The following is a 21,703-nucleotide window of genomic DNA, read 5'->3' on the forward strand; positions in this document are numbered from 1 at the left end:
CTTTCTTTCTTTCTTTCTTTCTTTCTTTCTTTCTTTCTTTCTTTCTTCTTCAACCCATATTAGAAAATGTATGTTTCTGTTGTGAGTCCAATGGTGTGCTGGAGCCAACCCATTCAGGCCTATGAGAGCAGAGTGTTAAGTTTTCAGGACTTTTGCAAGCTGATTGTTAAACACAGCCATTATTTAAAATTACATTATAGGGGCGCCTGGGTGGCTCAGTTGGTTAAGCGTCTGCCTTGGGCTCGGGTCATGATCCTGGACTCCCAGGATCAAGTACCTCATTGGGCTTCCTGCTCAGCAGAGAGTCTGCTTCTCCCTCTGACCCTCCCCCATCTTGTGCTTTCTCTCACCCTTTCTTTCTCAAATAAATGAATAAAATCTTTAAAAAAATAAAAAAATAAAATTACATTATATAAACTAACAATTAAACTCAACATAAATATTCACAACTCATTATTTCCTAATTATTTTACTCTATGTCCTTATTTACCTATGCTCTTGGGATCACTTAACATCCATTGTATCTGCATGGTAAGTTACAGTGCAATTTTCCCAACTGTGCATTCAGCAACATCACACTGATAGCGTGAAACCAGCCATGTGGAAGTTTTTACACCAGTGGAACTGACCATTACTATAAATCAGGGCTTTATCTGGTTTGTGGATCGTCTAGATTGAGATGTGACTCCATTTGTCAAGTATGGTTGAACTGAAACTGTAAGTTGTTTATAGATACAAGAGTCCAGCAAAAATCAGTGAAAGCATTCTGTGAGAATCAATTTACCACCTGAAATTTACAGTAAAGAATATTTGTGCATTTTATTATTTGTAAAAATCTGTGCTACACACTTAGTCTTAAGAAAACTTTATGATAAACCTATGCACATATATACTGATACATTTTCTTAAAGAGCTCATTGTTAAACATTTATCGATAAATCACTGGCTGTAATCCAATACACACATAAAAATATATCTGTAGCATATGAGTGAATATATAGATATAGCTGTAAATATAGTTGTATGATAGTTCGTGACAGAATTTGGCTCTGCTATGCATGAGATGGTCTGATATTTTCTGTTTAGTTATAAATTCAATTTTTAGAAATGCTGGTTATGACCCACTGAACTGATTTTACAACTCACGAATGGGTCGGGATCTGTAGTTTGAAAAACACACGAGATTTTAAGGCACTGGAGGACCATGCCCTGCCCTTCCCCACCAGGGGGTGATGGAAGACCATGAATACCAGGGTTCTGCCCCACTGGAACCTTCCATGGTACCACCTAATTGCTAGTTTTATTCCTTCTTTATTCAGCAACTACTTGTTGCAAGTATATGGTCTCTGACCTCAAGGAATTTAAAATCTAGTGAAGGTGATAATCATTCATTTATTCAGCAAAGCAACATTTATTAATTTGCTATGCACCAAGCATTAGGCTATATGTTAGGACTTCCAATGGGTTGAGTAGGTGAGTTTCCTTAATAACTGAAGATTTATCACCCTTTAAAAACATAATTTCCCTAGTTGGAGGCAGACTCACTAACTCTGTGGAATGGTTGCATGGAAATCATCTGAGGTTACCATTGTGCTTTGGCCAGGTTGGACATGCATATATATATGCTAAAGATTAAATAAAAGAAAATATAAGTTTGGGGCGCCTGGGTGGCTCAGTTGGTTAAGCGACTGCCTTCGGCTCAGGTCATGATCCTGGAGTCCCTGGATCGAGTCCCGCATTGGGCTCCCTGCTCGGCAGGGAGCCTGCTTCTCCCTCTGACCCTCCCCCCTCTCATGTGCTCTCTCTCTCATTCTCTCTGTCTCAAATAAATAAATAAAATCTTAAAAAAAAAAAAAGAAAATATAAGTTTGTGCTGCCTTCTCATAAATAATTTTTCTTCTTTATAACCACATTACACTATAGTGCCAGATTTATAAGGAGATTACATTCTGCCAGAGTAGAAAACATAAAAATCTTGAGTGTTTGTTTCCATTGGAAAAAAAGATCTTTATTTGGACAATGATCTTGGTCTGTTTTAAAGTATTTTGGCCTGAATCACTTGATTAAATGGCAAAGAATAGGAGGTCCTCATGAACTAGGAGTATCGTTAAAGGTCCTTTTTAAAATACACTTTAGGAGCACCTGGGTGGTGCAGTTGGTTAATCATCCGACTCTTGGTTTCCGCTGGGATTGTGATCTTGGGGTCATGAGATTGAGCCCTGCACTGGGCTCCATGCTCAGTGTGGAGTCTGCTTGGGACTCTCTCCCTCACCCTCTGCCTCTCCTGGCACATCCCCCCCCCCCCCCGCCCCCGATCTCTCTCTCTTTCTCTCTCAAGTAAAAATAAATCAATCTTTAAAAACACAAAAAGTCTTTCAAAATAAAATACACTTTAAAAAAATAAAAAATAAAATACACTTTATAATTTACTTACTCGTTTGTTTATTTCTGTCTCCCCTACTTGAATGTCAACTCCAGAGGGCAGGGAACATTGCCTCTCTTGTTCACTGATGCATCCCAAGTGTCTAGAACCGTGGCTGGCATCTACTAAGCACTCTTTTTTGTTGTTGTCAGATAAATTAATGAATCGTTATTAATATGCTGGTGTAAAGGAAGTTGTTTTAAATTGAAATGGCTTTTTTCTAATAAACTGAAGAGATGACAGAATAATAATTGTGAAATAATTATTTTTTAATCTTAAGGCATTTCCAAGATTGTAAATCACCAGGAAAGGGATTTTCTGGTCCATAAAGTCAGAATGATGCTGCAGTAGAATGACAGTGGATTAGGTTGGGGCCACTGAGGAGAAGACCCCATAGGACCAAGAAAGGGTCAGGGAAGAGATCCTGGAGGAGATGATTTCTAAGTGGACGTCAGGAGTTGCCCAGAAGAACAGCGGGAAGCAGTCATTCCAGGAAGAGCAACCAGCGGGTGTCCTTCTGTTGGCTGGTGTATGTGAAATAATTCACTCTGGGTTGAGGGAGGGGGCAGGCAGCCCGGTAATTCTCCGAGTGGGCAGCCCGCTCTGTCCACAGCTCCTTGGCCCGCCAGCACCAATCCCTTCCTTCTGAGCTCTCCTCTGCAATGCCTCCCCCATTCTTAACCTCTGGCTACCTCTTTCTGGCCAGAGGGACGACTAGCCGCTGCCTGGGGTGAGGCAGCTGAGCAAAGCCAGTGTCTGCCGGAGGCCAGCCTGCCTGACTGCTAAGTGGGAGGGGGCTGTGTCCCCGGCCGTGCCCGCAACACACACAACCCCAAGCTGCTCAACATGTGGGCACAGAGTCAGAAGGGCTGGTGCAGGAGGAGCAGGGACCCAGTTTTGCTCATCTGCAGGCCGCAGGGAGAGCAGCAAGAGGGGCTGCCTTGGGCCCTACACCACCCTCGCCAACCCTACTCCCTTCTCCACCCCCACCCACAGTCTCCTGCCGACCCCCGACCCTCTGATCTCAGGCGGTCAGGCTGAGGTTTTGTTGTCTGAAAAAACGTTGGTAAAACCAGAAAGAAAAGCCAGGCACTGAAGATGAAGGGAGTGCATTGGGATCAGAGGGAGTATAGGCAAAGTCCTAGTTCTTTACCTGGGCTAGTCAGATGTTTACTTTAAATAATAGGTTAAACTATATATTTCTATTTTATAAAGCTAGTACACTTGTTATATTTCACAATTTATGAGATGGTATGCATTAAAAAAACCCAAAAAAACAAAAACACCAAACGGGGAATAAAATACCTAGGTTCTAAGAAGAACCAGTTTTACTGAACCTTAATTAAGTGTTGGGCACTGTGCTAAGTGCTTTATTGTATTTGACTCTGTCTTCTCATACCAACTACACAGGTAAGTACCACTATTACTTCATTTTGCAAACACTGAGGCACAGAGAAGCTAAGAAGCTTAGCCAAGGTCACACAGCTGGCAATCCATCGGACCTGGGATGCAGACCAGGGTCAGTATGCCTCTAGCCCAAGTCACTTACCTCTCTGGTTCTTCGTCTGAAAAATGAGAGCCCTGTAGTGCCAGATTTGTTGCCCAGATAAATAAGTGAAACCTTACTGCGCTAGATGTCATGCATACAGTAGGCGCACAATAGATGGTCACCTCTGAAATAAAGATGCTCATTTTGGCTGCTCATGGTAACTTGTGAGACAGGCACAGCAAAGTGTCACTGTCCCCACTGAATAGATGAGAAGCCTGACTCCGTTCTCAGGCCACGGAGGAGCCGGGAGGCCCAGAGGCTCCCCCTGGCCCCTTCCCTCCCCCGCCCCCCTCTCCCCCTCCCTGCTGAACTCTTAAGGTCCAGCAGCAGCGGGGATGTGGCCTCCGGGCCCGACTCCTCGCCCTGCGCAGGAATGTGGGGCGCCTCGGTGGTGGTGGGCAGGCGGGGAAGGGGTGGGGGAGGGGGGAGATGGGACGGATTGCGGATTGGGGGGCGCTGACACTGAGGCTTTTCCGCTCCAGCTGCGCCGGCCGCGGACACAGCAAATTCCACGACCACACCTGGCTGTGCAGCTGTTCAGGCTGGACCCTGAGGACGATTCCCCCGTCCTGGGGCCGCCAGCCCCCAGGGGACGGCCTTGACCCCTAGCGGCCTCACGCTGGGACTTCGGGCCAGGGCACAGGAGCTCCGGGCGCCCCCTGGGCTTAAGCCTGCCTGGCCAGCCCCATCCTCCAGCTCCCCCCACTTTTTTGGAGAGGACAAGTCCTCTCTGACACCCAGGCAGTGTGGGGCTTCCTGGCTCAGCCTCTGTGAACATCCTGCTTAGAATCTTTAGTGGGAGGGGGAGGACCGGGAGGGACCTTTAAGGGCACCCCTTTGGTTTCAGGGTTCTGGGGGTCCTTGGGAAATCAGCTCCTAAAAGGTTGGACTGGGATGAGCCCTTTCCCTAAAGGGCTAAGCCTTGGTCTGCTCTCCCTGCTTCCCTCCCGGCCCCCACCCCCCACCCCACAATAGGGGGGCAGGACTGGACATAGGGCAAAGCACAAAGGCTAATCTTAGTTCCTCACCCGCCCTGCAGCTGGTGTGGCATCCAAGGCCTCCCACCAGTAAGAGAGGGCCTCTGCTTACCTCTGATCCCATCTCTCAGCCTCCCTCTTACACTCTCTTATCCCTGGAGTCTTCCCTAACCTGCCTTTTGTTCACTTCACATGGACCAAATTCCCACCTGCCTTAGAGCCTTTGCCCAGGCTGTCCCCCACCTTGCACTGCTGTCCCCTGCCTTGTACTGCTGTCCCCCACCCTCTGTCCCAGCTTCACCCTCCACTCATTTTTCTGCTTCTGCTCAATCACCATGTATTACTATCATTACCACTCGTGGAGGGTCTTGCAAATTCTTGGGCCATGACTCTTCTGCATGAAATTTAGAATCAGCTTGCCAACTTCCTCCAGAAAACTTGGAATTTTGGTTAAGATTGTATTGAATCTAAAGATTAATCTGGTAAGAACTGACAACACACCCAAGTTCACTAATTATGATGTGATGTGAGTCACTGAAGATAGAGACACAAATCACACAGCTCCTTCCCTTAAAGAGCGTATGTGCTCATTGTCTTCCTTTTTATTTGATTTCATGAGAGAAGATCTCATTGGGCCCATTTTGCAGATGAGGAGACTGAGGCTCAGAGGAATTACATGACTTGCTTCAGGTCCTACGGTGAGGAAGTAGTGGAATCTGTCTGACTCACGAATCTACTCATTGAGTCAGTTTGGACTATGGGTTTGGATTATGTGTGTCTCTGTTTGTGTGTTTGCATGGAAGATGTGTTTCCACGCACCCAAAGTGGAAAAACATCTATATTTGAAGATGGATGTGCTGTGAGGTTGAATAGGAGTGCAGACGTGTCTGCTCTGTTGGATGGTGACTTCTGTTTGTGTTGATGTTGGGGTCTTTGCTACATGTGTAGAGTGTTGGGGGTTTGGGTGGGTGTATGGAGGGATATTCATGTGTACAGGGGAGAAAGTATGTGTTGTTGGGGAGACAAGAATGGTATTTCTGTTGGTGTGTGTTTTTTCTTATATAGGGTTTTCATTTTATATTTGTTGAAAAAACTCTTTTATTTTTTTTAAAGATTTTATTTATTTATTTGACAGAGAGAGACACAGCGAGAGAGGGAACACAAGCAGGGGGAATGGGAGAGGGAGAAGCAGGCTTCCCATGGAGCAGGGAGCCTGATGCGGGGCTCGATCCCAGGACCCTGGGATCATGACCTGAGCTGAAGGTGGATGCTTCACCAACTGAGCCACCCAGGCGCCCCGAAAAAACTTTTTTAAACAAAGGTTTTTTTAAAATCATATATAACTCAATTTTTTTGTTAAGGTATAACTTAATTTTAAGTGCTGAAATCTCAAGTATGCAACTAGATGAATTTTTACACACGTTCACGCTGTGTCTACCGCTTGGATCAAAATATAAGGCAGAGACAGTCCCTCAGTAGGAGCTCCCGTCCATACCCCACAGCATAGCCCCTTCTAACTTCTGTTACCTTAAATTAGTTTTACCTGTTCTTGAGCAGCTTGTCAATGGAATCACAGTGTTTCTGCTGGGGGAGGTTAACAGCTAACATTGAACGAAGTTTGTTTTGTGTGCTAACATATATCTCACTGAATTCCTCATGATAGCCAAATAAGGTAGCACCTCTTTATAGTTCCCATTTTACAGAGGAGGAGACTGAGGCTCAGAGAGCGCTCAGAGCCAGGTCATCTGTCTGACACCATAGCTCTGCTCCTTGCCCACTACTAGACCATCCTCCTGCCTTCTGGGTAACCTGCCCAAGAGACGACATCGCCATCTGAGTGCAGAGTGAGCAAAAGGCAGACCTGGGAGCCCAGAGGTGCTGCTGAGTGAGCCTTATTTCCTGAGGACTTTCTCGGCATCTGTCCTGAGGCCTCTCCAATTCTCCTTGCTGGGCCGGGAACTACCACTGGCCACCCAACCACCCGGGTGCTGCGGAGTTACACGAAGCCGCAGGGGTCGAGGCCCGGCTCCCAGACTTGTTTGCTGTGTGACTGGGGCAAGTTGCCTCCCTTTTTGAACCTTGAATCCTCAACTATTAAAAGGAGATTAAAATGCTCAGGCATGGTTAATTCAGGTGGTAACAGATGGAAGATACCACTGTATAGAGGACTACTGCTGTTATTTTTTTTAGAAGCCTTTTTATTGTAAAAGAAAACAAGTACAGAAAGTCACACAAAACAAATGGGGACCCCCGTAAGGCAAACCACTTGTAACCACCAGTCAGATCAAGAAATAGGAGCCCCTTGGGGCACCTGGGTGGCTCTGTCAGTGAAGCATCCGACTCTTGATTTTGGCTCAGGTCATGATCTCAAGGTTGTGAGATTGGGCTCCACAGTGGGGGGGATCCATGTCGGGCGCCTCTGCATCAAGGGGCTCCCATTGGGAACTCCATGGCAGACGTGGATATTGCTTAAGATTCTCTGCCCCTCCCTGCCACTCTCCTTCTTTAAAAACAAAAACAAACAAACTATATATATATATATATATATATATACATATATATATGCATATATCCCTCAAATGTCCCACCCTGATCACAGCCTGACTTTTACAGTATTTCTTTGTGTTTCTTTAGTTTTATTGCCCAAGTACACATCCCTAGACCGTATAGTTTAGTCTTGTCCGTATTAAAAAAAAATGTGTATCTTTTAAGTCTCTACTGATTTCCCTCTTCATCCTTTGTATTTTCTTAGTTTATCTTTTGGAAATATCTGGAGCATTTGACCTGAAGAGTTTTGAAGAGTCTGGACCATCACTCTTATTTTTCACGCGTGCTCCCCTCCCTCCAGCTCCCTCCCTACCCTCCTTGGATTTGGAATGACACAGTTCTGGGTTCCAGTCCCAAGTCTGCCAGTTGCTATGTGACCTTAGACAAGTCACTTAACTTCTTGGAAACTCTTTCCTCAACTGGCAGATGAGAGGGTGACCCAGAAGCTCTCTAAAGCTTCCAGCTTTCTCAGTCTCTTCCCTCAAACATCAGGCCTTTGTCCTGCAGTTTCTACTCAAAAGCAACTTTACAGGGTAAGGATCAGAGAGACCTGGTTCTGGGATCCAGCTTCCACTGGGACCAGCCCTTGTGAACTTGGGCAAATTACTTAACCTCTCTGAGTTTTCACTTACTCATCTATAGAATGGAGTATCTATAGCATGGGGATTCTGGTACCTAACCCATGAAACTGGAGCAAGGCTTACATAAGCTCATGCCCTTAACGCATTTAGTGCCTGGCACCTGCTATGTGCTAAATAATCATTGGCTGTTGTCGCTATTGTTCTTAGCTATTGTTAAGGCTACCATATAATGATTGCTTACTCTGTGCCAGGCACTGCGTCCAGTGTCTTAAGATGTACTAACTCATTTAATACTCCCAACAGTGCCATGAGGCAGCCCCATTTTATAGATGAGGAAATTGAGGCACAGAAAGGTTAAGGAACTTGCCCACAGCCACACGGATGGTCTGCCATGAACCTAGGCTGTCTAGATCCAAAGCTGCTCAGCTAGCCACTGAGCAATACTGCCTCGAATGCTACTCCTCTCTAGAAGAATTTCCCCTTTGCTTGCCCAAGCGCAGAGAGAATTCCAGCAGGGGTGATGATGGAGCAATAGCTGAATCCAGCGTGATAAAATCTAGGAGTGAGAAGGTGTTCCTACCGTAAAGTGAGGTCTGGGCTCAGGGCACGAATCTGGGCCATCCCTGGTTATTTCCTGCCCCACCCCCCTCTCCTTCAGATCTGCTGGTGACCTGCTCAAGTGAACCTGGGAACCTGCTCAAATGAAGCAGGTTTAGCCAATGAGGACAGTAGAGGAGCTCCCACCTGGTGGAGCGGCCGGGGGTGTTGCTGGGTGCTTGCCCAGGGCCATCGTCTGGGTTTCTGGGGATGTGTGAACCTGTGCGGTAGGAGATGGGGATTTTGTGTGTGGAGGCATCTGTCTGTCTGTCTGTCTGTCTCTGCACAGAGGCAGCATGGCCAGCCTGCCTGGGTACCCATCCCGTCTGTGCCACCCACTGGATATGTGACCCCAGCAAATGACTCACCTTTTTGTGCCTTAGTTTCCTCGTGTATATAAAAATGGATAGGATGATAATAATACTACCAACCTGGTAGGCTTTTTCTGAAGATTCAGTGAGCTCATCCAGGTAAGTGCTTAAAATAGTGCTGGGCACTGAGATAGGAGCAAATATGTCCAGCTTCTATGTTTTCAGAGGATTAAATGTGTAAAGGGTGAGTTCCTATATATGTCTGCGTGGGCACCCGGAGGTGCACCGTAGAAGGGATCTAAGGGGCTGGGGGAAGGAGCCGTCTCTGTGGTTTGTAGGAGGATGTGCTTGTGCGAGTGCGTGCATGCAGGTGCGTGTGGCGTGTGCACACTGGAGGTGCGTGCATTCTGTAAACGTGTGAGGATATTCACTGCAGACCCCAGTGACCACCCCAACAAGCTCCCGGCCCCAGGACAAGTCACTGAGGCTCCGTGTGCCTCAGTATCCCCATCTGTGCAGTGGGTGGGGTTACTACCTCAAAGGCAGCCGTGAAAACCATTCAATCATGGATGTGAAGCTCCACACCTGTGCAAGCACCCATGCCATGGGGGAAGCTCCGTTGAGCATGCGGGCAGAGTGGGGCATAATCGTTGGTGCTCCAGGGTTTGGAAGTGCCCAGACTGTTTGCGTGTGCCTCCCCGGGGCTGCAGAGTTCCCTCTGGGTGCCGCGGGTCCCAGCCTGCCATAGGCATATAAGCCCTTAGGCCAGTCTCTTTCAAGGGACATCTGAGGCCCAGAGAAAGATGGGGCCTTACCTCAGGACACCCAGCACTCTGGAGGCAGAGATGGGGCTAGACTGGAGCCAAGCTCCCTTGTCCTTCTGGCGTGGTGGTAAAGGCCTGTCCAGGTCAGGGTCGGCAGCCCAGCCCTCACTGCCTCCGCCTGCCCCCCTGCCCCAGCGTCCAGCAGGCGGCCACTCTCACAGGAAGGTGTGTGCTTTGGCAGCAGGCTCTGTCTGGGCCAGGAGGCTGAAGCTGGGTGGCTGCCTAGGGTGGGAATTCCATGTGTCTGGGGAGAACCCCAGCCCACAGCCCTTCACTGCCACCTGGCTCAGCGGCACCCCGAGGCCGAGGTCTGCCAGCGGATTCTCAGAGGTCACTGGAAGAGGAGGCTGAAGCCTTACAAATGCTTCAACTTTGGGTTTTTTATATAACACCTTTCTTCTAAGTCTACCTCCTCCATTACAGAAGTATTGCTTGTTACTTGTGAAGAATACAAGTAATCAGAGAAGAGAAATTACACTCTTTCTTAACCTAGAAATACAGCAACTCAGGGACCAAAGGGGCTTTGACAACACACACACACAGACGCGTGCGCACACGCACACACACACGTGTAGACATCTGCATGCTCATGCATGTATCTGTACAAACCCACACACACGCACACACACTGTGTGCCAGGCACAGTTCTAAGTGCTCCACAAGTGTTAATTTGTTTAATCCTCATAACAGCGCTATAAGGTAGGTACCATTATTACTCCTATTTTGTAGATGAGGCACAAAATGGTTGAGCAACTTGCTCAAGGACACCCAGTTAGTGAGTGAAATAATGGAGATTTGAACCCAGATCCATCACTTAATTAGGCTACCTGGTGCTATGTTTGAATAGCATGGTAGTGACTATCCTCCTAGGCTTTCCCCCTTTCTATCGATATTGGTTTGGTTACAAAAACAGCATCCTTTTTACATACTAACAGTGCTTGGGGGTCAGACTTGTATTTGAATCCTGTCTCTATCGCAGACAAGCTGGCTTGACTTGGGGCTTGTCCCTTCATCTCTCAGACTCAGTTTCTTCATCTGCTAAATGGGGAGCTACCGTATCTGCTTCTCAGGGTTGGCTGAGCTTGTGTGTGTGTGAAGTACTCAGCCCAGGCCTGGCACATAGTAGGTGCTCATTAGATGGCGCCAAGCTAATTGAATACTCTGAGGCTGGACGGCTTTGCAGGGAAAACAGAGAACACTCTCTGGAATCAAGGTAGCCTCCATGCTGGGGTCTGGAAGGCAGAGAAAAGCCGCGGCATCTGGGGTGTCCGAGGTGGGGGGTGGCAATTCCTCCCGGAGTCCCTGCCATTGCCACATCCCTACCCCAACTAGCAGCTCGGCCCCAGCCCGGCAAGCCCCAGCCCTGCAATCCCCAGGTGGAAGCAGGAACCTCAGAGGCGCCAGAGGGTGGGAGGGGAAAGCCCACAGATGGGCAGGCGGAGCCTCCTGTCCAAGTCTGGCCCGGCTGGAGAGGGAGGGGGCTGTGGGGCCCGGACGTCAGATGCCATCAGCTCCCAGGGGACCATTAAAGTCACTGCGCTGCCAGGCGGGCCAGGGTGTCTGCAGCGGTCCCTGCATCCTCAGCGCCTCCTGCCACCTGCCTGGGCTGCCCGGCCTGGGTACGAGCCCCTGGGAAGCTGTTGTCTGGTCTCCTGTACTCCTGTCTCTGGCTCTCTTCTCTTTCTCTCTGTTTCTCCGTCTTCTCTGTTCTTCCTTCCCCTGTCTTTCTCTCTCTCTCCCTCTGCTTCTGTCTCTCCCATGTTCTTTCTTTTTCCCCTTCACTGTCTCCCATTCTCTCCTTATCTTTCCACCTTTCAATTTCCTTCATCCCTGTTCTCTGTACCTTTTTTTTCAGATGCCTTTTTCGTCTCTCTCATTTTCTTCCTCTATGCTTCTCTTTTTCTCTTCCTCTTTCATCCTCTGCCATCTGGCTCTTCCTGTGTCTCACTCTCAACCCCCAAAACGCAGCAACTCAGGGATGAGAGGGCCCTGCACTATGCCCCGGGGAAGGTTGGCCCTACACCTCTGAGGGAATCGATGGAACCCACTTGGAGCAGGATTGGTGAAGAGGGTGTCCAGGCTGGACAGGACTGGTGTCTGTCTCCTGGGCTGGTGGGATGGAGCCCTGGCTTGGAGGTGGTAGCACCATCTGCATCATATGGCCTGATCAGGATTAGTTACTGTCCGGGCATTTCCTTCCATTGCCCAATACACTGAATCCACTGGGGCGGGAAGGACAGGGTGTTGGGCTGACTAGGACTAGACTACCAGGACTAGAGCTGAGTCAGGAGATCTTTGCGAAGTTCCCAGGGGTTAGCATCCTTGGGGTGGCAATGCTGGAGAACACTCAGGGTTTGGTGCCCTCATGCCCACTCCCTGCAGGCAGCCGGCTCTGACTGCACAAGGTGACGTGTGATCCTGCCAGCCAGCTATGCCCCTGCTGCCCAGCACCATGGGCCTGGCAGGCCTGCTCTTCTGGGCAGGCCAGACAGTGAATGCCTGGATGCCCAATGCCACCCTGGCTCTGGCCCGGACCAAGGGCACTGCTGTGTGGCCCCTGAGTGGCCTGGGGGCGCCTCGGTACCAGCGGAAGCGCCACATCTCTGCTGGGGACATGAGTGCCTTACTGGATTTTCACAACCACATCCGGGCCAGTGTGTACCCACCTGCGGCCAACATGGAGTATATGGTGAGTTCCCATGCCCTCCCCTGTGCCCTTTCCAGCGAATGCCAGTCAATTCAGTGTGTTCTGGAAGGGCCGGACCATTCGCCAGCCTGACCCCACTAGCCAGTATCTGGGTGTCTGGGTCCTGCGGAAAGGCAGGAATTAGTCTACCCATCTTATAGATGAGAAAACAAAGGCAGTTGCACAGGTCCTCCTGGGAAGCAGGGTCAGCAGACTGCCAGGCATGGACCATCCCCTGTATGCCTAGCCATAGCCTACACTCGGCCCTGAGAGTATTCCTCTTCCTTCAAGGTGGGGCTTGTCATCTCCATTTTCCAATAAAGAAATTGAGATGCAGAGGTTTAATTTGCCAAAGGTCATCCAGCTGGGATTCTAACCCAGGTCTGCCTGCTGCTAAAGGTTGTGGTTTTAGCAGATATAATACCCACCCCCCCACAAGGACTTGGGCTCCCTGCTGGGCACCTGCAGGGGGTGGGTGGCTGGAGCTTTCCATGCTATTGTCTCTTTGCTTTAGGCATCTGATGGACACACAGACTCTATTCAGCAAGCCCCTGGAGGCAGAGTGTGGGGACTGGCACCTGGGGTTCTCAAGCTGAGGAAAAGTGGCAGACCAGCTGTAGGAGCTGAGATGTGTTCCCTTAAAGAGGCAGGGCCAATGGCTGTCACCGCAATGCCCCAGAAGCCAGACCCTGGGAGTGGTGGAGGGGAACCTTTCTCTTTATCGCAGTCCCTCCCCCCAGGACCTTTGTTCCCAAACCAGCCTGGAGAGATGGGCTTCTAGCCCACCCACAGATTTCTTTAGGGAAAGAGATTGTCAGTCTACCCACCCCAAGACAAATATGTGCTACTCAACAGCCTGGAAATTCCTGTGCTTTTGCCATGTGTCCATTCACTTACGTACTGACTGCCGCTCAGTGCCAGGTACCACATTAAGCCTCGTGGGCACTGCTGAGAACAGGGTGGACGTGTTTGGACCCCTCTCTTGGTATCCCTGTGTCATCTTCAGTAGCTGGCTTCTGCCCACAGACGGGTATCTGACTAAGCATCCTTTGCTCAAGGAACCCTTTCTCTCCCGCCGCCTCCCAAAAAGTTCCAGTCCCGTTTCACATTCTTACACCCACCAGGATTGTAATGATTGTTTAATGTCTCATCTCCTTGCTAGACTGTAAGTCCTGGGTGGCTAGAAATACTGTTCAAGATTTGCTGAATGAACAAATAAAATAAATGAATGACTAATATCTCAGAGAATCCCAGGAAGACAGAGTGGAAGGAAACTGGTATTTTTTTTAAAATGATGCTTTTTCAAGTTATAAAAATTGGGGCATTCACACATTGGAAAATTATGAAGCTATTAGCAGGGATGAGGAGGGTATTCTCTATGTGCCGATGTGGAAAAGCCACTAAGATAACCTGTTTGGTTAAGTGAAAACAGCAAGGGGTCTGATAGAATGTCTGGCCAGCTGCCATTTGTAAAAAAAAAAAAAAGTAGATATATATAATATTTTATATACTTATGTATACTTAATTATATACAATTATATATACTTATATAATTATATATGTGTGTATGTGTATATATATTTGTATGTGTATATGTACATATATATATACTTGTACAGATATAGAATATTTCTGGAAGAAGATGCCAGAAATCACAGTGATGGTTGCCTCTAGGGGGCAGGGTGGCTGGGGGAACAAGGATAGGATTGAGATGATAGACTTTCCACTTTTCCTCCTTTGGGCATCTCATGTATTACATTTGCACCTGTTTTCACTATTTAAAAAAAAAACAACAAAAACATTTTGAATTCAAATATTTAATGTTAAAAGAAATTTGTTTTAAGAATACAATAAATACATTAAAAAGCCAGTCCCCTCCACATCACCCTGGGCTCAGCCACTTCTAGGGACTGCTAACTCCTGGACCAACAGCCTGGGACCTGTTCAGAGCAGAGAACCCCCAGCCTGAAGTCCAGTGTGGGGGGAAAGGGTGCCAGAAGAGGAGTCAGTAGGTGTGGGTCTTGGCTCTGGTGTGGACTTTGAAGTCCTAGGCCTTCTCTGACTCCCAGTGTTCTAAGCTGTTGACTGGATTTGGTGCAGGGTTCCAAGGAGATGGCAGATGAAATGCACGTCTCTGGACACGGCTGGGATGATGGTGGTGTCCCCCTGGGGAATCTCATGGCCTTTCTTTTTTTTTTATTTTTATTTTTTAAAGATTTTATTTATTTATTTGACAGAGAGAGACACAGTGAGAGAGGGAACACAAGCAGGGGGAGTGGGAGAGGGAGAAGCAGACTTCCCACGGAGCAGGGAGCCTGATGCGGGGCTCGATCCCAGGACCCTGGGATCATGACCTGAGCTGAAGACAGATGCTTAACGACTGAGCCACCCAGGCACCCCTCTCATGGCCTTTCTCTCCCTAGGTCTGGGACGAGCGGTTGGCCAGGTCTGCAGAGACCTGGGCCACCCAGTGCATCTGGGCCCATGGGCCCTCACAGCTAATGAGATACGTGGGCCAGAACCTCTCCATCCATTCTGGCCGGTGAGTTACCTTCTGCCCTTCCTTCTCTCAGTCATTCAACAAGGTCACCGAGCAAGGTGGTGGCAGAGCAGCTTCTCTACTCCCCAGCTGGCGTCTTCCATTTTCTCTGCCTCCCCAGGTACCGCTCAGTGGTGGACCTTGTGAAGTCTTGGTCTGAGGAGAAGCGCCATTACTCGTTTCCAGCCCCCAAGGACTGTCAGCCACGCTGCCCCTGGCGCTGCAGCGGCCCAGTCTGCTCCCACTATACCCAGGTACCCCTCTGTTGGGACGAACGGCCAAGGGAGAACAAATCCTGGTAGCTTAGAAGACAAAGAATGTGGCAGAACAGAAATTAAAGAGCAGAGGCCCTATGGACTTTCTTTCACACAATAAGCATATTCCTGGAAAGTTGTGTGTAGATTGAGTTGAGTTGACTGGATCTTGTTTTGAGTATCTTAGGTGGGCTGACCAGATTGTTTAACCACCAAAATGGAGATGTGTGGTCTGACAAGTTCGAGAATGCTTTGAATTCAATAGGTCCAAACATTTTCGAGTATTTTCTGTCTTTTCAGGATCCCACTATTTTTATTATCATCATCATCATCATCATCATCATCATCATCATCATTTTAAGTAGGCTCCATGCCCAGCATGGAGCCCAGATTGGGGCCTGAGCTCATGACCCTGAGATCAAGACCTGAGCTGCGATCAAGAGCTGGATGCTTAACCCACTGAGCCACACAGGCACCCCTAGGATCCCACTATCTTAAAAAAATGCTAAAATAAAATGACAAAAATTGTAGTATATTTTGAGTGCTAATATTGAATATGTTACCACTTGTTGCACACAAAAATATAGCATGATATAATGTTGCAGGAAATGGGACCGAAACTTCCCACTGTAGGACAAATATTTTCTTTCAGTCTGTCCATCTCTCTGTGACTCATGTGCAGTTAAGGTCAAAAATCTACATTGGAGACCCTCTGGGAAATGTGAGGCCTAAACCAAACGTCCTTTCTGATAGCCCAGGAGCTATTATTACCTTCATTTTACCAAAGAAGAAACTGAGGCACGGCATGGTTAATTGACTTGGCCAAAGTCACACACTAGTGATATTGAGATTCTGATCCAAGCCTGTTTAACTCCAAGGTTTGTGTTTTAACCTCCAACACAATAATGATTTTTAAACGGTGGCTGCTAGGGAAAAAAGAAAGAAAGAAAATTAATAGAACAGTATAGAAAATATTGCCATATATCATTATGAAAAGATTCAATGTTGGTTCGCAAAACTTTTGTTTTGCAGTGTTGTGCACTGAGTAACAATTTAAAATTCATTCCTTACTATTGGTTGTAGTAAAAAACAAAAAAGCTTGAGAAACATTATAGCACAGTGTGTCTCCAGGAACATTGCCTCCCCCAGGAAGACCTTACCCACCCTGAATCACATCCAGGAGCCTCCCAGCCTCAAAGAACCTGGGACCCCTGAGTCCATCTCAAAGCCTCCCCTGTCATTGTCCTTCCTCAGATGGTGTGGGCATCCTCCAATCGGCTGGGCTGTGCAATCCACACCTGTGGCAGCATCAACATCTGGGGCAACACCTGGCATCATGCAGTGTACCTGGTCTGCAACTACGCCATTAAGTAAGTGCAGCACAGAGACATGGGGCCATGGGGCGGGGTGGGGGGGTAGGGGTGGGGATGGGGTGGGGGTGAGGGGTGGACCCTGAGTGGAATGGGCAGAATTCCAGGAAAAGGAAGATGCCCAGAACACTCTGCCTTCTCCCATTCTAAGTAACCTTAATACCGTACAATCTGGTAGTTTTAGAGTCAATCAATAATTCTTTTTCTTCACCCAAATTGCAAAAGTGATTGGGAGGTAGACAGAGGACCAAGTCAGGTGGATAGACAGCCTCACTGATGAAGTCAATAGTAGAGAATGTGGTTTAGATGTGCCAGACAAGCAGGCTTGCAAATATCTCACCCTCGAATTAGACCTGCATACCCACTGACTGGCAACCCCAACAGTCACAGTCCTCTTCCGTCAAGTGCAGCTAGCCCCTTTAAGTTTGTCACAGGAAGTGGAGCAACCAAGAACACCTGTTCCCTGCAGCCAGGCAGATCCCAAAGGAAAGAAGAGGATAGAACAAGCATGCTCAGCTCCTCCCTCCAGGCTCTCCAATCAGCTTCGTGGGAGAGAGGTCATGAGTGGCCTTTATATGCACGTCTCTTGGAAACACGGGGAAAGAAGGATGGAAGTTCCCATCCAACGTACAGTATACAAACTTGCCAACATTACAGATTCTCACATAAAAACAAGAACAAATTCTAAGTAAAAATGACATTTAGAATTTCAAAATTACATGCTGATGACCACCTTTTACTCTCAAGTAGCCCTTGAGCATTTACAAAATATTTTCACCTCATTATCTCATTGAAGAGATGAAAGAGAAAGAAGGAAGGAAAAAGGGAGGGGTACTGGGAAAATGTTTTCCTTTTTTAAGAAGAAGAAATTGAGGATCAGAGAGGTTAAGTAATATACAAAAGCCACAAGCCAGGAGGAAGCAGAGCTGTTTGAAACACAAGTCTTGTTCAAGTCTATGTTCTGTCTGCCATACTATTCTGATGTTCTGGAAGTCACTGGTAGCCTGAACACAAATTCTCAAGCTATTTATTTGTTAATGGTGACATCTATTAACAAAGTATCAGCCCAGCTTTATCAGACACAAAAGTACAAAGCAAACTTTGTTACAAATAGCTTAAGGGACTATTCCAATTTGCTGATACATTGAATTTTTGCAGCATTGAGTATTAACACTATAGTTGTTAAGATTTTTATGCTCTAGAGTCAAGACTGTCAGGGTTCAAATTTGTGATTTAACTTAACTTCTATATGCCTGTTTCTTCATCTGCAAAATGAGAATAAAATAGTACCTACTCATTGAGTTATTGAGAGAAGTAAGTGATCTGACCCAGGTAACACCCCCGGGCTCATGAAGTCAGAACACATGTTGGCACTTACTGCTATGACCAGATCTGGGTGTGATGTCCAGCTCTACCGTGTGCATGTGAGGACTTTGGATAAGGCATTTCACCTCTGTGGACCTCCATCTCCTCTTTTAAAATAGGGCTGATCCTACCTGTCTCACAGAGGATCGCTGTACATAGTTGCCCATAGTACATTCTCAAAAAATGGTGGCCATGGTTATAACTAGGTTATAGACTCTTTGAGGGTGGGAAATAGACCTGATTCATTTCTATATCCTTTTACTACAATGATTTCAACCTCCTCCCCCTTTTTTAAGCAAAACTTTTTTCCAAGTGGTTAAATTAAACAGAAAAAGAATGACTTTTATTCCATCACCCCAGGTGTCTCCACTTCTCACATTCCCTGCCTCCAAACTTCCGGGAGCACCTTCTGAAAACTATGCACTGACAGCATCTGGCACAAATCCTGATGCCCAATAGATGCTCCCGAAGTGTTTGTTGAATGAATAAGTGAATGAACTCCATATAAAACCAGAAATGCATACTTTTCTAAGCACTTTGGCTGACTTTATTTACGGTCATTCAACAATCACTTTTGGAGAAAGAAGATTCCATTTCTGCCCACAAAGAGTGTTCATATGAAGTGTGAGAAAAGGCGGCACTGGACTTGCAAAGATAATACTACAGGCCAGCGGTGAGATTACCATGCAGCCAGGAACAAGGGCTGGGGGATGATTTAAGGCCATGAGAAGAGGAGGGAGAAAAAGGAAAATCTGTGAGCTGGGCTGGAGAAGAGAGATGTGGGAAGGTGGCATATGTGAACAGGATCCACAGCTGATGGAGCAGTCTGGAATGCCTGACCAAAAGCTACAGGTGTGTTTCTGTAAGCAGGGAGGGAGGAGGATGGAGGGGGGAGCAAACTAGGGCCCATGGCCAAAGCCTCGCCCTCTGCTTGTTTGTGTAAATAAAGTTTTATCAAAACACAGCCATGCCATTCATTTACGTATTATCCAGGGCTGCTTTCGTGCAATAGAGATATCCGGTCCACAAAACCTAAACATATTTGCTATCTGGACCTTTACCTAAAAAAATCTGCCAATCCCTGCACAGGCAAGAGGAATCCAGTAAAAGTTTTTGAGTAGGAGAATGTGATGAAGGTGGTTTGTTTGTTTTTAACAGCTTTCTTGAGATATAATTCACACCCCATACAACTCGCCCATTTGATGTGTACAATTCAATGGGTTTTGGTATATTATATTATTAATTTGTTTTAATTGTGGTAAAATATGATTTTTTAAAATTTAATTAATTTATTTGTCAGAGAGAGAGAGCACAGGCGGGGGAGCGGCAGGCAGAGGGAGAGGCAGACGCCTTGCTGAGCAAGGAGCCTGACATGGGACTCAATCCCAGGACCCTGGGATCGTGACCCTTAACCAACTGAGCCACCCAGGTGCCCCCATTTTAATCATTTTGAAGCGTACATCTCAGTGGAATTCCTTACATTCACAATGTTGTGCGGCCATTGCCACTATCTACTTCCAGAACTATTCCATCACCCCAAACAGAAAGTCTGTAACCACTAAGCAGTCACTCCCTACCCCACTTCCCCCAAAAGGCTGTGGTCTGTTGAGAGGACTAACTCAGGAGCAGGCAGGATGGGTTTGAGATCTGGTCATCGCAAAAATGGGCAGTGGCGGCCGTGCACGAGGCTTCATGGTCACGTGCCCCCATGATCAAATCATACTCGGCATCTGATTATTCTAGTTGCTATCCGCACAGCACTTTTGTAAGTTCTAAAGTGTTTGCACATCATTTTTGTGGATACCGTTTCATTTCTTTATTTTATTCAGAAGAAATGAGGTGGTTTATTCTGTCACCAGCTGGCCGGTCACAGAATCCAGGACCAGAACTCAGAGCTGCCTGGGTCTGGGATGGGAGGCCGGATGGAGGGAATAAGAAAATCAACACTTAATGAAGAGTCATGTCTTTGCCGGGCACGGTGCTAGGTGGGGGCACACATGGCCCCATTATTTGATCTTCGCTGCCTCCCTGTGAGAGAGGGGAGTCTTCTCTTGGTTTTACAAATGAAGAAACCAAGGCTGGAAGGTGTGACTTGCCCAAGGTCTCATAGCCAGTCAGTGGCGGTGCTGAGATTAGGGAAACCCGTATGGAGGTTGCCAACATTAACTCTCCTCTGTCCCCGTCTCCTCAGTACCTTTTCTCTTCCAGGGGCAACTGGATCGGCGAGGCACCATACAAGATGGGGAGGCCATGTTCTGCCTGCCCCCCGAGTTCCCAAGGCACTTGTATTAGCAACATGTGTTTCTCCGGACTCAAATCCAACAGGCTCCTGTGGTTCTAACTTTTCCCTGGGCCCTGGAGGTGTCTCTCGCCCTCCCCCAAAGGCTCCCTCCCCAGAGACCAGGTGAAAGAATGTAATTGTTTTTTTGTAAAGGACATTATTGGGCTCACTCTACCGATCTGAATTTTCCCTTCTGATTCCTCCGTTCCTGAAATGTCCAGCATGTACCCGAAGAAAACAATCTCCCGGCCTTCTTTCTTTCTTCTTCCAGCTTTCTTCTCTCTGGCTTCCGGGAAAGACGCCTGCATCTTTCATTGACTCAGCGCTCAGAGAGCCGGGGCTGGACGGAGCTGACCTTTGGGTCCCAAACCCACATGTCTTTGTCCATCCAGTGAAGGCTATTTATTAAACAATCTTTAGCCAGAAACCCACTTTCATTCATCCAATGACAGCCAAACTTCAAGGACTTGTGGTTTGCTCCCTGAGTTGGGAACATTTCAGGTCTGAGCTTCTACAAAAACAATTGAAATTGACTTGTGGATTCAGGCCCCCCTTTTACAGATGGGTATACTGAGGCCATGCAAAGGGGTGTGACCTACTGATAGCCGCACAGCTTGTCCCCAACAGCACCCAGGTCAGAGCTTAGGCCCTGACAAGCCCTGCAGGCTGCTGGACCCCTCTCTGAGCATCAGGACTGGGAGTGCAAAAACAAAGCAGGCCCGAGGGAACTGTCTTCTGGGCCTTTTTCTCTTTCTATCACTCCACCTGTCTGTCTGTCTGTCTCTTTATCTCTCCCCCACATCCCCTGTAGAATCTCATTCTCATTCCCATAAACCATTTCCTCTCTCCCCACCCCACCCCACCCCACCCCACCCCACCCCACCCAGTTATCATGACACACAAAAGTCCTTTTGTTTCCAGAGATAGTAAAATCTCCCCCTCAGACCTTGCCCTCCAGCGGGGGCCCACTCCCTGCCTGGCCAGAGAGCATTCCATTCAAAGACCTGAATAGAAAACAGGCCCCTACATCCTGCTGGATGGAGTGAGTTTTCTTCCCTCTTGGTCATTCCCACTGAGGCCACGGTCCTTGCATGTCAACAGCCACCCCCCCTACCCAGCCCCCAATAAAGTCCTTTTAGATCTGATGCAGTGGCTCTTTCTGGTCCTTCCCCCTCTCAGCTCCCAGAGCGGGTCAAAAAAGGCAGGAAGGAAATTGAGTAGTGGGAGATGGAGTGAGGGCAAAACCAGCTCCAGAGAAAGGCCAGGAGAGGGGACTAACAGCCCCTACTTCGTGCCAGGCACGGCAACTAGCTCAGTGCACGCGTGCACGGGTGTGTATTACTATTCCCTTTTACCAGTGAGATAAATGAAGCTTAGTGTGACTGCCCATTTCCAAATGC

General features: G+C 47.7%; 1 protein-coding gene across 1 annotated transcript; it reads left to right on the top strand.

Annotated features, from left to right (window-relative positions):
- Positions 1–12,239: 12,239 nt before the first annotated feature.
- R3HDML (R3H domain containing like) lies at positions 12,240–20,363 on the top strand. Its single transcript, XM_021689241.1, has 5 exons — positions 12,240–12,497; positions 14,918–15,036; positions 15,155–15,287; positions 16,542–16,657; positions 20,231–20,363. The coding sequence occupies exons 1-5, from the start codon at positions 12,240–12,242 to the stop codon at positions 20,361–20,363; spliced, it is 759 nt and encodes a 252-aa protein (XP_021544916.1).
- The last annotated feature ends 1,340 nt before the right edge of the window (positions 20,364–21,703 follow it).

The sequence above is a fragment of the Neomonachus schauinslandi genome, chromosome 10 (genome assembly GCF_002201575.2).
Source record: "Neomonachus schauinslandi chromosome 10, ASM220157v2, whole genome shotgun sequence".
NCBI classification, from domain to species: domain Eukaryota; kingdom Metazoa; phylum Chordata; class Mammalia; order Carnivora; family Phocidae; genus Neomonachus; species Neomonachus schauinslandi.